The 18,451-nt window shown below is 37.5% G+C and overlaps 1 protein-coding gene across 13 annotated transcripts in view; it reads right to left on the bottom strand.

Annotated features, from left to right (window-relative positions):
• The window catches only part of ARHGEF9 (Cdc42 guanine nucleotide exchange factor 9), a 410,653-nt gene that overhangs the window by 239,477 nt on the left and 152,725 nt on the right, over nt 1-18,451 (bottom strand). For 10 of the 13 annotated variants that reach the window (XM_074359744.1, XM_074359745.1, XM_074359746.1 and 7 more), the window contains one exon: nt 11,035-11,129. The exons of the other annotated variants lie outside the window; for them this stretch is intronic. In XM_074359744.1, coding sequence (XP_074215845.1) covers nt 11,035-11,129 — 95 coding nt within the window. The remainder of the gene's footprint in view (nt 1-11,034; nt 11,130-18,451) is intronic. 13 annotated transcript variants of the gene reach the window in all.

The following is an 18,451-nucleotide window of genomic DNA, read 5'->3' as shown; positions in this document are numbered from 1 at the left end:
GCTCATATGTGGAATCAAACAAACAAACAAAGCATAAGTACAAGGCAGAAATAGACTCATATTTAGAGAATACAGACTTGCGTTTACCAGGGGGGTGGAGGGTGGTAAGGGATAGATTAGGATTTCAAAACTGTAGAATAGATAAACAAGGTTATACTGTATAGCACAAGGAAATATACACAAAACTTTATGGTAACTCACAGAGAAAAAAATGTGACAATGAGTGTGTATATGTCCATGTATGACTGAAAAATTGTGCTGAACACTGGAATTTGACACAACATTGTAAAATGTTTATAAATCAATAAAAATGTTAAAAAAATAAATAAAAAATAAAATAAAGCCAAAAAAAAAAAAGAGTTCTGAAACTTGACACTAAAAGCATGAATCCTAAAAGCAAAAAGTTCAACAAATTGGACCTCATTAAAATTTAAAACTTTTGCCCTGCAAAAGCCTAAAAATGAAGTGGATGAAAAGACAAGCAATACTTTCATACATCATATCTGACAAAGAACTATACACAATATGTAAAGAATGCTGAAAACTCAAAAGTAAGACACAAACCATCCTATAAACAAAAGACACAAACAGACATTTCACCAAAGAAGATATATAGATTACCAATAAGCACATGAAATGGTACTCAAAATAATACAGCATTAGGGATATTCAAATTAATATCATGATGAAATATTATTATATGTATATCAGAATGGCTAAAATTAAAAAAAATAGTGACAAATTCAAATATTTTTGAAGATGCTTAAAAAATGATTACTCATACAATTTAACAGGACACTCATACCCTGCTGATGGGAAAGTAAAAGGCACATTTTCTCTGGGAAACAATTTGGTAGTTTCTTACAAAATTAAGCATGTAATGATCATACTACTCAACAACTGCATTATTGGAAATTTAACCAGAAAAATTAAAACACATGTTGACAGAAAAACCTGTATAAGAATGTGTATAACAGATTTATTCACAATAGCTGCAAACTGGAAATATCCCTGATATCTTTAAACAGGTGAATTTTTAACTATGTTATGCCTATAATATGGAGTATTACTTGGCAATAAAAAGAACTGAACTACTGACATACTGAGACATGCAGCAACTTGGATGGATCTGAAGGAAATTGTGCTAAGTGAAAAAAGCCAATCTCAAAATATCACAAAATTGTATGATTCTATTTATATAACATTCTTGAAATGACAAAATTTTAGAAATGGATAACAGATTAATTGTCGTTAAGGATTTGGGGTAATGGTGGTAAAGAGGTTAGTATGGTTATAAACAGACAACAGAGGGATCCTTTTGGTGATACAACTGTTCAGTATCTTGACTGTAACTGAGGATACATGAATCTACGAGTATGATTAAATTGTGTAAAACTAAATACACACACACACAAATGAGTACTAGTACAACTGGGGAAATCTGAATAGGATTGGTAGATCATATAATTGTTAATATTCTGTATGTGATCTTGTACTTACAGTTTTGAAAATGTTATCATTGGGAAAACTGGGTAATGGGTACACAGGATCTCTCTATATTATTTCTTATATCTGCATGTGAATCTACAATTATCTCAAAAATTTCAACTAAAAAGGAAAAGGAAAAGAAAGCAAGCATAAGTGATATCACAGGTCAAGAAGTGGTAGATGACGATGAGCCTGAATAGCCATGAGTGGCACTCAAGGAGGAATAGGGACTGCTGGGAATGGGAGACAGGGTTAGGGGACTCTAAGAACTGGGAATGAGTCATTTCAGACTAGTGGGTGTGAGGAGTTTGTAATGCAAGGCATTAAGTGGGATTTCTCTTGGTGTCCTTACCCTCGATACCCACAGGCCTCAGGACTGTCACTCAAGCCACACAGGCTACTGTAAAATCAACCTCAATAAGGCCTCTCGGGTGGCTGAAATGGACAGTGACAATATCCCCATGATGAAACTAATAAAAATGTGACACACTGGGCCCACCAATTAACAACAATAGTGCATGACAGCTAAGATATCTTGCACATATAATAATGGCTTGTCTGTCTCAGAGTTCCAAAATAGCCTCTCTTCCTGCCTATTGGCTGGAACCTGAAAACCAAACTTCAGGGCCTTGAACCTTTCCTCACATTCTAAGGAAGGTTTGGACTCAAAGGGAAATGCTGAGATGGGTGTATTCATTTCCTATTGTTGCTGTAAAAAGTTACCACAAATTTCATGGCTTAAAACAACACAACACAAATTTATCACCTTACATTTCTGGAGGTCAGAAGTCCAAAATGGATCTCACTGAGCAAAAATCAAGGTGTTGTGCCCTCTGGAACACAGGACTGTATTCTTTCTGGAGGCTTTAGGGGAGAATCTCTTCCCTTGCCTTTTTCAGCTTCTGAAAGCCATCTGCATTCCTTGTCTCAAGGCCCTCTTCTCCATCTTCTATGTCAGCAGAATAACATCTTCCGGTCTCTCTCTCTGACTCTGACCCCTTTGCTTCCATCATCACATCTCTTTCTGTTTTCCTACTTCGTTGTTCCTTTGTAAGGGCCCCTGTGATTATGTTGGTCCAACTCAGACAATACAAGATTAGCCCCTCCATCTCCAGAGCCATAAATTAATCACATCTACATAGTCCCTTCTGCCATATAAGGCAACATATTCCCAGGCTCTGGAGATGAGGATGAGGACATTTTTGTGTGGCCATTATTTTGTGTACAGCAGTGGGGAAAGGAGGATCAATGATGATCCTCCAAAGTACACAGTGAGATGGAGAGAGGGTAGAGTGCAGGACACTGGGTTCTGGTGAGAGAAGAGGTTAGTTTCCACCTTCTCATATTTCCCAGTTTGACTAAGCCTGGGCTTTAAGTACCTTGGCTAAGGCAGAGCACATAGTCATTGCTCAATCAATGGCCTTTTATCATCCCTTGGAGATTCTTCCACAGTCTCTCTGGTTTAAGTCAGTACTGGGCTTCCAGAGGGTCTTTCAAGGTCCAGCTAAAAGTGCCCTGTCTATGAAATCTCACATGATTCTCTTCTGCTCCCTCCCTTACCAGTCTTCTGTAACTCATCATCTGGGAGCTCATGGTACATACATAGGACTTCTATTTAGGTCCTCTAAATCAATAGGCAAAGAAGGGAGTTACTGTGCTGGCTGAGGTGATTCATCTTGATTATTAAAGAGAAATTGGACTGTTGCTTCATAATGGAGGTAAGAAAGGGTATATCTGTAAGTACAGGAGATCCCTTAGGGTATCTCTTACCATTACCATGCCCTGTGATTAAATGCAATAGAAAACTACATCAGCCCAACCCAGGTAGGACTACTAAAGGCCCAGACCCTTCAGAAATGAAAGTTTGGGTCACCCTATCAGGTAAAGAACTAAAACCAGCTGAGATGCTTTATGAGAGCAAAAAGAATAATGAATGGATAGCAGAAGAAGGTGGTTATGAATGCCAGCTATGAACATGTGACCAGTTATAGAAATGAGGACTAAAATTATCACAAGTATTTCCTTCTCATTTTATTATAAATAGACTTGTTTGTGTTTCTTTTGGTGTTTTGATTAGATTAACATTTTAATCAGTAAAGCAGATTTCCTTCCATAATATGGGTGGGCCTCATTTAAACAGTTAAAGATCTGAATAGAAGGCCCCAAGTGAAAGGGAATTCTCTAGCAGACTGTCTTCAGAGTTTACTTGGAACTTCAGATCTTCCTCCTTGATGGCCTTTTAAATGGAACATTGGCTCTCCCTGGGTCTTCTGCCCACTGGCCCACTCTGCAGATTGAACTTTCCAGCCTCCACAATTACACAAACTAATTCTTTATAATAAATCTATTTATGTGTGTGCATAAATACACATATGTATTGGTTCTGTTTCTTTAGAGAACTCTCACTAATACAGATGGGGAAGGGGACTCTGATTTTAAGTTAGAAGAGACCATGTCTCTCACTACTACTAGAGTAGGAGCCCCTTGAGGGTAGAGACTGTGTCTGAATCTTCCCTATATTCCAAGGGCTCAGCACAGGACCTGGGACAAAGTAGGCACTCAAGTAATGCTTATAAAGCAGATTAGAATAAATTAATTGACTAATTAATCAATCCTAGGCTTAGTTTTTGGCTATAGAGAGTTCTGCATTTGAGCAATGACCCATGCATCTTTATAGACTCTCTAAGGAGTTGTGGAGCATGGAACTATTCCACAATCTCAAGGAAGTTCTATTGACTATGCTGCCTAGAGTGGCCATGAAACCATAGTGTAGGAAACAGTTTATCAAAAATAGTTCAACATTTTCATGATAGCTTGAATAGATCAATACAATATAGTGGCTCTTAACCCAAATTTAAAAACTATTTTATCACAAACATCATAATAAATAAGAACAACTTTCCCAAGTCATGTACTTCATCTCTTTGCCTTAATCAATACTATACTCAAATCTCTTCAGAAACTTTTATAAAGCAATAGGAAAGATGACACAACAATCGTCTTCAGTCATCTAATGCAGTATCATTGCTAATCTTCTAGTTGTTCTAAATTAAACTCTTCCTAAAGACCAAATGTTCACTGGGCACATATCATTTGCTAGATTTCTTGTTTAGATATTCACATGTATTAATTTAACATTTAGAGCAGCCCTAAGCTGTAGGTACTATACTTATTCCTATTTTATAGAGGAGGAAACTAAGACATAGAACAGTTAAGTAATTTGTCTGGGGTCACAAAGGCAATAAGTGGAAGACCTAACAGGATAGCAGGCTGTCTACCTCCAGAGGCTATACTCTTAACCATTATGTACTTATTATATACTAGTCACTCTTCTTAGAAAGCAAGTCCTTAACTCAATTGCCATAAAGCAGAAATTCAGCTCCATCTTGGATCCCTAAGTGAGGTATATTTGTTTACTGGGGAAACATGAAATGTAGTTGAGCAGTGCTATGCCAAACCATATTGGAACCCAAGGGAAAAGGAAAAATTAGTAATGCTGATCCTGTCTTTATCTAAAATTTTGGTATTTTGTTAAATGTGGATTTCTCATTAATTTCAATTTTTAAAAATATTGCATTATAATAGTATTTATCCTGATGACTAAGGTTTTTTGGCACTCCCTTATATTTTTTGCCCAAAGCAAGTGCCTCATTTACCTCATCCTAGTCCCAGCCCTGGGAATAAGTGGAACATAAGGGGAAAAAAAGAACATTTGATCACTTTGCTCTGCCCAGTGCTGCTCTCTATGGACTTAGAGCACCTGTTTCCTGGGCAATCCAGAAAATGGTAAGGTCTGGCTTTATGAGGACAGCAATGGGGTCCTCTCTGGCTACTACAACATACCCTTGGTTAGGCTAAAAGGACCTTTGAAGGCATTGAGTTCAGCTTTCTTATGTCCAGAGGAAGAAACTAAGGCCTAGGGAGGAGAAGAAAAGAGAAATGCCCTCAAGTTATCCAAGGCCATGGATAGAGCCCAGGAGTCCTGACTCCTCATTTGGAACTTCTTCAATAGCTTGCCATCAGAAGGGAACTTTGGGTCCTGTGGTATAATGAAAGATAAATATTTGGTCCTTGTTCCTGGTTCCTAGCACATTAGCTCCTAAAACCCTTGGAAACTGCAGAATGACAAGAGTATTTTTTATATGCTAATGAGATAACTGGTGGATGGAGGCCCCTAGGTAGCTTCAGGATGGGGGCTAGTCACCAGAAAGACCAAATCATGTGATTAGAGAGCTAGAATTTTCAGCCCCAATTCCTGACCTCCCAGGAGGGGAGGTGTCCAAGATTGAGTTCAGTCACCAAAGGCCAATGATTTAATCAATCATGCCAACAAAATGAAACTTCCATAACCTCCCCTAAACAACAGGGTTCAGAGAGCTTCCAGGTTGGTTAACACATTGAGGTGCTGGGGAGGGTAGTGTGCCTAGAGAGAGTATGGAAGCTCTACACCCCTCTCTATATACCATGCCCTTTATATCTCTTCCATTTGACTGTTCCTGAGCTGTATCCTTTATAACAAACCATTAAAAGTAAATAAAGCAATTTTCCTGAGTTCTGTGAGATGTTCTAGCAAATTACAGGTACTTGGGGGCTATGGGGTAGTGTGAACCCCCAAATTTGTGGTCAATTAAGACAGAAGTGTGAGTAACCAGGGGATCTGATACTTAAGACTGTTGTCTAAAGTGAGGAAACTCTTGTAGGACTGAGCTCTTAAACCTATGTATTCTGACACTAATTCCATGTAGTTAGTGTCAGAATTCAATTGAACTGTAGGACACTATTTGGTATCAGAGAATCATGGAATTGGGTGGTATTAGAGGGGAGACAAACTTCTCAGATCCCTACCACAGGCAAGCTGGAGATGGAAATCCTTACCTGTCTTACTCTAGAGCCCAATTTCTATGCATATGCCAAGTGGTTGAGTGAGGAAGGCTTCTTCTTCAAGGAAGGCTTTGGCTTCTGTGAGAGAAAGGTTCATCTAGTTCTAAAGTTTATAGTGAGCTATAGCAATACTGGAAGTATAAAAATTTCATGGCATATGCATTACTCCCAGCTCTGAGTTTCCCACAATCTGAAGCTCCCATAATATGTAGCCAAGGGTAGGGATGAGAAGAACAGCATCTACTGATCCTGCCCTCCTAATCAAGTGCAAATGGCACAAGATCTTCCAGGTCCCTGAGATAACATATTTAGACTTCAGAGAAAGGAAATGAAAGCTACTCTCAATACCAAAATTTTCTTCAATCTGAACACTCTGAAAGCTCCAATACCTCGGGGATTCAGATGATAATTATCACTCTGGCACTCCCTAAAACTTTCCAACTTTATGTCAGAGTTATCATCAAGCCTACTAGGACTGCTGCTTTTTGAAACTCTTTTGAACTTTTGCCAAGATGTTTACCATCTCATCCATCCATCTCATAGTTCCCGAAGCCTGGTGTGCTGATTGAGTTTTATTATTGTATTGAGTTTTATTATATGTATATTATACACTAATAAAGCTGAATAAAAATGGTGAGACAATACAGGTTGCTTTACACTTGTGCTCTTTCTCTGGAAAAAGATATACAACCTTATCCCTCTCACCCCTCACCCCCCACACACAATTTTTAGAACACTTGAACATTTTTCAAAGAATACTTCCTCTGGGATTCAGGATCCAATCTGTTTCTCTGACTTATTCAAACCAAAGTAAACACTTCTACAGTCTTAGGTTCCATTCTTTTTCTTAGGCTGTATTACATTATTTTGATTTCCTCATTGGTTTGTGGGATTCTCTCCTGATTAGATTGTGAACTCCTTGAGAGCATAGTTGTCTTTTTAAATTCTGTATACTAGCACCCAGTTCAGTTTCTTGAACATAGCCTGTCTTCTAAATGAATGAATAAGTGAATAAACAAACTTATTAGATGACTTAGAGAAAATCATTTCAATTCACTGTAAATTTGCAAGATTTAGAACAGGGATTATTACTGTTCTCAGAACTTTTTGAAGACAAATTAATTATTACCAGTTTAAAAATTCTAGCAAAATTAAAGAGATACAAAGCAGATCAGTGGCTGCCAGGGAAGTAGGGGGATAGCACTGACTAGAAAGGGTCATGAGGAAACTTTCTGGGGTGATGAAAACATTCTATAGCATGATTGTGTTGGTGATCACATGACTATACACATTTGTCAAAATGCATCAAATTGTAAGCTTAAAATTGGTGACTTTTATATATGTATATTATATGTTAATAGACCTGAATCAAAATGGTCTGGATTCTCAGAAAGAAAAGAGATTTAAAATCCAAGACCATGAAGGTAATCCAGTTAGATATGTAAAAATAACATAGACCTGATAATCAAGACACTTAGGTTCCAACACTAGTTCTGCCAGATAGGTGATCTTAAACAAATTGCTTAACTTTTCTGGGACTCATTTCTCTGCCTCTTTTAAGGGACAACAATACCTGCCTTACCTTTCCAGGGTACAGGGCTCAAAAGAGATAATGGATGTGGTTGCATTTTAAAAAGTTCAACACTTATATTATTGTGATCAGAATCTCTACTCTATATAGAAAAATTTAATCAGATCCAGAGAAGACCTCACCTAGAACCCAGAGTCAAGGGAAATATACTGAATCCTGAAACTCAAAACCCACCATCCCCAACTCCTTTAAAGCAATTTCTCCTTACCAGTTGATTAATAAATTTCCTTTTGAAAGTGTTTGTTCAGTCTAGCCTTGAGAAGAAGAGACTGGCTAAATTTAACTTTGGGAATAAAGTTGGTTGGCTTTTTGACAGGTGACACAAGTAAGTTGTAGAAGAGAAAGGAAACCACTGAGGGGGAGCCAAAATTTTTCCCTCAGAGTGCTGATGACCTGGGTACTGGTTGTGACCCCACCAGAGCTTCCTGATTTGGTGGGGTTGGGCCACTGTCATAGCATGCTCTCTTGTCAGAGATTATCAGCTGATGCTCAATCTTCCAAGGCCAAGACCAGCCAAGTTGGGGACCTAGAGGAAGCAGCAGATGGTGGGGGTTATGGGGGCAGAATATTGCTGATCCATTTGCTTTAAGATCTACTGCAGATATGCTGCCACCTTCCCCAAGTGGGAATATGAAATAGATATCAGGTCACTGGGCTTGGAGCCACAACTAGGTTTACCCTGACTCTAATATCAACTTGCTTTTTGACCTTGGGAAAGTCTTTTCTCTCAGTTTCATTTTCTCATCTGAAAAATAGAGATAACCCAGTCTTCCCAAGTATTAAATGGTATTATATGTTAAAGTTTCTCTCTTAGCTATAAGATATGCATAAAGATAAAGGGAGATAAGGCTCCCTTTAACTCCTGGCATGGTTAATAGGAGACCAGCCTGAATTAAGTATTCCCCTGGGACAGGGAGAGTGGTTCTCTCCTGGCCATAGCACCTACCATCTGACTAGACCACCTCCCTCTGATCTGCCTATTTAATCCCTTCCCATCCTTCAGAGTCCAGCTCAAATTCCATTCCCTCTAAGAAGTCTTGAATATTGTAGGCTACCACGAGACTCTTCTTTTTAACTTAGATTGCTCCCTTGAAAAAGTGTTTTTCTCTCAATTCTGGATTCTTCAAGGATGTGAAAGAGCAGAGATCTAGGTCCTGCATTTTGATTTGCACTCATACAGAAGGTTTGGGTCCTGGTTCTACCATTTACTAGTAGGGTTACTTTGCATAAGTCATGTCCCTACTTTGAGCTTCAGCATTTTCATATACAAAATGGGGATGATATTTATTGACAGGTTTGCTATGATGTCAAATGAAATACTGGATTTGAAAGCAATTAGTAAAATATCACAGGGATCTAAGCCATTTTTATTACTATCATTACTATCATAATTACTATAAAGACCAAAGGCTGAGCAAGTCTTCAAGAAGTGTTTAAGCATTTCAATCCTGTGAATGACATAAAGTCCCCCAAGATTTCCTTGGTGACCCTTATCACTCCCCTAAACCATTGATCCTGGATATTTTATCCTGTTGGGACCACCTCCCTGGATTTCACCTCTTGGGGCCTTACAAAGTCTGGCTTCCCCACAGAAAAGGTCTTATCACAAATGACTAGTTGCTGTCTTTGAGCATACACAAATTACTGATTAGAAGGATTCTGATCATTTTTTCTCTTAGTAAAAAGAGGACCAACATGGACACCTGGCTGAAATGAAAATAGTGTTCAGACCTGTCTGTTGATGCCCTTTGTATTAAGAGAAATGGACCAGCCTGAGTCTGGATCAAGGAAATCAAGTGATGGAAGGTTGGCAAGAAGGCAACTGAGCAGAGGCAGCAAACAGAAGAAAGCAAGTCCAGTGCCATAGAACTTTCCCTCTGGGCCTCACTTTTCAATTCCCAAACTAAAACAAAAAAAAAAACAAAACAAAATAAAAACCCCTCAACATCACAGCACATCTCCTTGACCAAGAGTTTTTAGGTGGAGGTTGTCATGAAACAGGCCTGAACTACTGTGACTAGAAGTTTATTTCTGAGCAAAAATATTCAAGTTGGAGGATAGTGATAGTGAAAGCTAAGCCACTAGGCCAGATATCTCTGGGGGTTGCATTCTTAACTGTAATTGCTCACCAGGCTTTAACCACAGAGCTGTAGCCTTATGTATCCAAACATACTTGCTCCCACATAGATTGACTCATGCAGGCACACAGACACATTATAAAGCAGGTATCTATATACACCTCAAACAAGAAGATGTAAATGAACAGATCCATAGATCCAAACACGTACAAAAAAGTACTAGATGTCAAAACACCCAAAGATACACTCAGACAAAAAGATATATATATATATATAATATATATATATATATATATATATATATATATATATAGAGAGAGAGAGAGAGAGAGAGAGAGAGAGAGAGAATTAAAAAAGATACATTGAAATACACTTAGGGACACCCATAAATTCAGGAAGGAAGCACTTTAAGAAGAACGTAGGTGTACAAAGATCCATATATATAGACATACATGGACAGGCATGCACATGCACAGGGATATAGCAAGAAAACTACATTTACTATACTCAACATAAATACTCAACTGACATGGATATAAAGATAGAGTTCAAGAAGCCTACTCACATTTATATCTGCACTTATGAAATATTTTCTCCAAGAGAATGCATATAAATATGCCACCAGTTAGCACTAAAGATGATCATGAACCCAAAGGATACAATAAAAGCAAATCAGATTACCCATGGTTTAAAACCTCACAGTGCATCCTCCCATCTGCCACAAGAAAGGCAGCCAAAGACATTGGCAGGCTGTGTGGAAGCCATAAAAAGTCTTTGACTTATCTCATAGAAAAATTAACCTCAGGGAAAAAAAGGTTAATACTCCCAATTTTTTGTAGCCATAAAATAGCTCAAAAACCCATTTTTAAAATTGCTTCCATTCCACATACTGGAAGCTCTAGCACTTGCAATATGTCTAGTAAAAAAGAAATCTTAGAGGAAATAAATGGTCCCAGAGGCCCAGCAAGTCCCAAAGGACTAAGAAAAAGGTCTTACTTCATTAATGTGCTTGTTTCCTTGTCTCTGGGCCTTCAAGTATCCACCAATGTTCTTGCAGGTTTCTAGTGTCTTGGAGCCCTGGTCCAAGTTACCTGTGGTAAGAGAATACCCTTTATGTTGACTCTAGACCTCAGCTCCCTTTACAGAGGCCTGGCTGCTGGTCAACCTAGAACCACTAGGAGTCAGATGGATGGGGAAATGGGAAGGAATATTCAGATGAGGCCAGTGGTGGGAAGAAAGGGAGCTGAAATCCAAAGCCAGTATCTGAAGTACCCTGGACCTTCTTACGCTGCTCAGAGAATATCTTGAGAGAGGAAGAACCTCAGGACCTCATTAGAAACTGCAAGAAAGAATTCCAGGTCTGGACATCTATGAAGTACTTAAAGTCTTAGATGGCATGGAAAGCTTGGTTAATTAAAGTATGGGAATATTGTCAAAACATTTTGAATGATAGTTCAAATTTCTTGACCCTCCCAACACTTCCCCAGTTCTACATTTTCATTCCTTTCTATAACCCACCTGTTAAGAAGAAATATGATCAGTGGATATGTCCAAAACCTGGGAGCAGGAGGAGAAACCAAGAACATGTCCAATCAGACCCAATTAGTAAGTGAAATTTGTGTTCTCAGAATAGACAGAGAACACTACCTCCATTTCAGAAATGAGGATACTGAGACTCTAAAAAAGGGAAAGATTAGAACAGACTACACACAGGCACACACAGAAACCCAGCAACAATCAGTTTAAATCAAGTAGATATAATTATCAGTCAACATAGATAAACCCCACAGTGACCACAAATCAAAAACCTACAATAAATACATAAAAAATGAAAAAGAAAGAAACCTAAGAATAAGACAAGGGAAAGTCATCAAACAAGAGAAACAAAAAGAAGAAATAAACAGAGAAGAACTACAAAAACAATGGGAAAAAATTTAAAAAAGTCAATAAGTACCTAACTATCAATAATCACTTTAAATGTCAATGGACTAAATGTCAAAAGTCATAAGGTAGATGACTGGATTAAAAGACAAGACCCTTCAGTATGCTGCCTATAAGAGACTCAATTCAGGGCTAAAGACACAAAACAAAGTGAAGGGACGGAGAAGGATATTTCATGCAAATGGAAATGACAAGAAGGCAAGGGTAGCAATAATCAGACAAAATAGTCTTTAAAACGAAGACTACAACAAAAGACAAAGAAGTACATTACATAATAATAAAAGGATCAACATACGAAGAGTATATTACACTTGTTAACATATACACACCCTAATTATATACATACTAACAGACATAAAGGGAGAAAATGAAAATAATAGAACATTAGTAGGAGACTTTAACTCCCCACTGACATCAAATGACAGATCATCCAGACAGAATATCATTAAGGCAACAATGGAACAGTTTGAATTAATGTCTACAGGACATTACATACATTGCAAACGTCAGAATACATGTGCTTTTCAAGTGTATATAGAAGATAAAAATCACATAATAGGTCACAAAACAAACCTCAACAAATTTAAGAGGATAGAAAGTTTATCAAGCATTTTTTCCAACCACAATGGCATGAAACTAGAAATCAACTATAGAAAGAAAGACAAGAAAACAACAAACACATTGAGACAAAAAAAAAAAAATGCCAGTAAAAACTCAGTGAGCTGGTGATGAAATCAAAAAGGAAATGAAAAAAGTAACTCAAGACAAATGAAAATGGAAACATAACTTCCCAAAATCTATGAGATGTAGCAAAAGCAGTTCTAGGAGGGAAGATCATAGTGATATAGGTCTACCTCATGAAACAAGAAAAATATTTTATAAGTAAACAACCTAACTTACTACCTAAAATAACTAGAAAAGAAAAACAAAGGTTAGTAAAAGGAAAGAAATAATAAAAGTCATAAAGGAAATAAATAAAATAAAGATTAAAAGACAATAGAAAAGATCAGTGAAACCAAGAACTGTTTTTTTTTTTGAAAAGATAGATAGAACTGATAAATCTTTAGCCAGGTTCACCAAGAAGAAATATGACCCCAATATACAAACTAGAAATGAAAGAAAACATATAATAACTGATACCAGAGATATACAAAAATCATAAGAGAATAGTATGAAGTTACATACCAACAATTGAACAATCTAGAAGAAATGGACAAATTTCTAGAAACATACAGCCTAAAAAGATAGAGTCAACAGGAAACAGATGATTTGAACAGACCAATCACCAGAAGTCAAATTGAATTTTTAATTAAAAAAAACTCTAGCAAACAAAAGTCCAGGACTGGATGATTTCACAGGGGAATTCCACCAAACATATAAAGAAGAAATAATACCTATAATTCTCAAACTGTTCCAAAAATTGAAGAAGATGGGACACACACAAAGTTATTCTCATAGGCCAGCATTAATCTGATACCAAAACCAGACAAAAACACTACAAAAAAAGAAAATCTCAGGCCAATATCTTTAACGAATATAGAAACAAAAATCCTCAACAAAATATTAGCAAACAGAATCCAAAAATATATAAGAAGAATCACACACCATGATCAAGTTTGAATTACTCCGGCATCACAGGATGGTTCAACATTCACAAATCAATCAATGAGATACAGCACATTAACAAAAGGAAGGACAAAAATCACATAATCATCTCAACAGATTCAGAAAAAGTATTTGATGAAATTCAACATCTATTCACGATAAAAAAATCTCATCAAAGCATTTATAGAAGGAATATATCTCAATGTAATAAAAGGCATTTATGACAAACCACAGCTAACATAACACTCAGTGGTGAAAACCTGAAAGCCTTCTCACTAAATTCAGGAAAAAGACAAGGATGCCCACTCTTACCACTTCTATTTAACATAGTATTGGGAGTGTTAGCCACAGTAATCAGACAAGAAAAAGAAATGAAACATATCCAGATTGGAAGGGAAGAGGTAAAACTGTCATTATTTGCAGGTGACACAATACTTTATATAGAGAACTCTAAACTCTTCATGCAAAAACCAAATGAAGGTTGCAAGATACAAGATTAATATACAGAAATCTTCTTTCTTTCTATACACTAAAACTGAACTATCAGGAAAAGAAAGTAAAAAAAATCGATTTAAAATCACATAAATAATACTGAGGAATAAACTTAACCAAGGAGGTGAAAGACCTATACTCTGAAAATTATAAAACATTAATGAAGGAAATTGGAGATGATACAAAGAAATAGAAAGATATCACATGCTCTTGGACTGAAAGAACTAATGTTTAAATGGCCACGCCACCCAAAACAATCTACAGATTTATTGCAATTCCTATCAAAACACCCATGACATTTTTTCACAAAACTGCAACAAGTTATCCTAAAATTCATATGGAACAACAAAAGACCCAAATTTCCCAAGCAATCTTGAGAAAAAAGAACAAAGCTGGAAGTATAAACTTCCCAGGCTTTAGGCTTTATTACAAAGCTACACTAAACAAAACACCTTGATACTGGCACAAAAACAGACACATAGATTAATGGAAGAGAATAGAAAGCCCATAAAGAAACCTATGCACCTATGGTCAGTCAATCTACAACCAAGGAGGCAAGAATATACAATGGAGAAAAGATAGTCTCTTCAACAAGTGGTGTTGGGAAAACTGGACAGTTGCATGTAAAACAATGAGATTAGAGCATTCCCTCTTACCTTATACAAAAATAAACTCAAAATGATTTAAAGTCTTAAATGTAAGACCTGGAAATATAAAATGCCTAGAAGAGAACATAGTTGGAATACTCTTTGAGATAAATTTTAGCAATACTTTTTTGGATCAGTCTCCTAAGCAAAATAAATAAATAAATAAATAAATAAATAAATAAATAAATACATACATACATACATACATACATACATACATACATACATACATGCATGCATGCATGCAACAATAAACAAATTGGACCTAACTAAACTTTCAAGTTTTTGTATGGCAAAGGAAACCATAAAAAAAGAAAAGACAGCCTACAGAATGGGAGAAAACATTTGCATATGATGTGACTTACAAGGGGTTAATATCCAAAACATATAGACAGCTCATATAACTTAGTAACAAAACAAAAATAAAAAATGGGCAGAGATCTGAATAGATGTTTCTCCAATGAAGATATACAGATGGTTCACAGGCACATGAAATGTTGTTCAACATTGCTAATTATTAGGAAATGCAAATCAAAACAATGAGCTATCATGTCACACCTGTCAGAAAGGCTATCATCAAAAAGTCCACAAATAACAAATGTTAGAGAGGATATGGAGAAGAGGGAACCCTTGTAAACTATTGGTGAGAATGCAAATTGGTCCAGCTACTATGGAAAACAGTATGGAGGTTCCTCTAAAAACTAAAAATATAACCACCATATGATCCAGCAGTTCCTCTCTGGATATATATCTGCAAAAACAAAAACACTAACTTGAGAAGATACATGCACCCTGATGTTCATAGCAGCACTATTTACAACAACCAAGACATGGAAGCAACCCAAGTGCCCATCAACAGGTGATTAGATTAAGAATATGTGGGTTGTATATTTAGATAGATAGATAGATGATATAGATAGATAGATAGATAGATATGTACATAATGGAATATTAGTCATCCATAAAAATGAAATATTGTTATTTGCAGCAACATGGATGGACCTAGAAAATATTATGCTTAGTCAAATAAGTGAGACAGAGAAAGACAAGCACTGTGTGATATACTTATATGTGGAATCTAAAAAGTAATACAAATGAATGTGTGTGCAAAACAGAAAGAGACTCACAAACTGAAAACAAATTTGTAATTGCCAAAGGGGAAACAGCAGGGTAGAGGGACAAATTAGGGGTATGAGATTAGCAGATACAAACTATTATATATATAAAATAGATAAGCAACAAGGATATACTGTAGAGCATAGGGAATTATGCCCATTGTTTTGTAATAAACTATAATGGAATATAATCTGCAAAAATACTGAATCACTATGCTGTACAGCTGAAACTATCAGTTATTAAGCATAGCTAAATGAGATACCATCACCACAGAAATACTCAAATAATGAGTAATGATACATTAGTTTATTCTTATCTGCTCAGAATGAGTTTCTTGCTTAGGATTTCTTCCAACTGCCCCATGGCCATTCAACTGAGTGATGTTAGATTCTTCTTGCTGTACCCTACAACACTCTTAACCAACCAATCCAGAGCCACCCCTTTTGGGAGGAATAGGGCCTCAGTGGGAAATGATCTGAATGTCACTGCCAAAACAGGCCTCTGAGTCAGCCAAGCTCCAAGTAGTTTGAGCACAGATCAGCAAATATGGGGTGTGATATGTGTAAGGGTATGCCAATATGGGGTCTACTTCTGGGATCCTGGTTCTTTCACATAGAAGAACTTACTTCATTTAGAAAGTAAATCTTGGATTCTAATATTGCCATCAACAGATATTTATGGACTATCAACTGTGTAAAGGGCCTAGATAGGCATAACTCCTATTTATTGTTATTGCCACTACTATCATTCCAATCTAGTTGTATAGCACCTTAGAATTTAAATAACACTTTTATGTTTATTTCCTTTGAGCCTTACAGCATTGCTTGCATGGTTCAAATTATTACCCTAATATTACAGATAAAACTAAGTCTCAAAGTAGTAAAGTGTACCAGATCACACAGTTAGTAAGTGACAGAGCCCAGATTCAAATCCAGGTATGTCTGGAAAACTTTTGCTCTTCCCAGCACAGCAGGCCATCAAAAGGCAAACTCCACTGACTTTCCAATTTTGTTCAATAAATGTTTGTTGTGTAAGTGAGTCAATAAATAGATGAGTAATGAGAGGAAGTAGCTCATATACTAGGGCAGATTCAGGTTGGGCTCCATGTGGTGTACATGTGCGTACATGTGTGGATGTCCTTGGGTGTATACAATTGGTAGAGGGCAATGAGGAGAAGGAATCTGCCATCACTGAGCACCATATAGGCCAGAAACTATGGCAGGGACATTCAGAGATTCTGTTTCACTCAATCCTCACAATGATCCTGTGAGTCAGTTGTTATCGGGTATCTCATTCCTCAGATGGTGAAACTGAGGCCCAGAGAGGTTATGCAATTTGCCCAAGGTGGTGGAAAAGAAATTTGAACCTGAGTCTGTCCAACTGCAAACTGATCCTCTCTCCGCTATAGTTGACTTTTGGAACCTCCTGATTAGAAGCTGAGAGGGAGGAGCTGGTAGGAATGTTCATAGATGAAGATGGAAATGCAGAGATTGAGTACTAGAAAACAAACTGAGGTCCTTCAGGCCCCAAGCAATACGGAAGTAAAACAGGCACTTAATGGGAATGGGATCCTTGGATACCATTGCCAGCAGGGTCAGGAATATAAGAGAAGCTGAGTGACAAATGGCTTCCCAAATGGGATCCTGATGTCATCCTCCTTCCTAGGGATATTTTTAACCCATGTGTCTCTTTGGGACCTTGAGAAGCAGAGCTGCATTGTGGAAGCCACTTATATCCTTGAGGTGAGTGGCTGCTAAGGTGATGGCAGGACCTGTGCCAAACTCAGGGGTACATTTTCCCATCCATGGCCTATAAATAAACCCAGAGCAGTCCCCAAGGTAGCTATTAACCATGGCTTTGCTAGGCTTTCCTCTGAGGGGTTTTCAGGAAGGTGGGGGAGTTGGGTACTCTGATGCACTTAGCAGTGCAGTGGTAGCAGCTGCTAAAAAGCCTCTAAATTTCTATGGGGTTGGGCTCATTTTCTAAGAGGGAGGGAGGAAGGAAACAGCTGTGACCAGACCCCCTGCTTTAGACCCCCTGAACTGACCTAAGGGATTGCGTGAGAGTGCCTTAACCTCAGGCAGAGGACTTAGAAAATATGGCAGGCATCTGTTCCTGCCTTGATGACTTGGCTTATGCCCACCACTGCCTGTCTTCTCATGGGGAAGGAGGTGGCTGGCAATTCTAGTACTGGTGAGCTTGAATGGAACTAAGGCTTGACATTCCAACATCACAATGTTGCTCTATAACTGGAGTAAAATCACACTGTGACATGGTGAAAAGTCAGGAGATTTAAGCTGTCAGTCATAACTCTGTTATGAAATGACTTATGACCTTGACCCTTCCCCTGTCTGAGACTATTTTTCCCATTCATAAAACAAGAGGATGGAAGAACCTCTAAGAACCCTCCTAGCTTTGACAGTGAAGGATTATCTCCCTTCAGAATATTCATTCTTTCCTTTTACAACCTCCCTGTCTTCTGGGGATTTCTGAGGGAAATTATGATACAAAAATCTTAAGCCTGAAATTTCTTTGGCTCCTACCTTCCTGAAATTCTGCCAAGGAATTGCAGGGTTGGAAATAAACTCCAAGTTAAAGCATCCCCCACATGT

The sequence above is a fragment of the Camelus bactrianus genome, chromosome X (assembly GCF_048773025.1).
Source record: "Camelus bactrianus isolate YW-2024 breed Bactrian camel chromosome X, ASM4877302v1, whole genome shotgun sequence".
NCBI classification, from domain to species: Eukaryota; Metazoa; Chordata; class Mammalia; order Artiodactyla; family Camelidae; genus Camelus; species Camelus bactrianus.
This window is presented reverse-complemented; position numbering and strand designations above follow the sequence as displayed.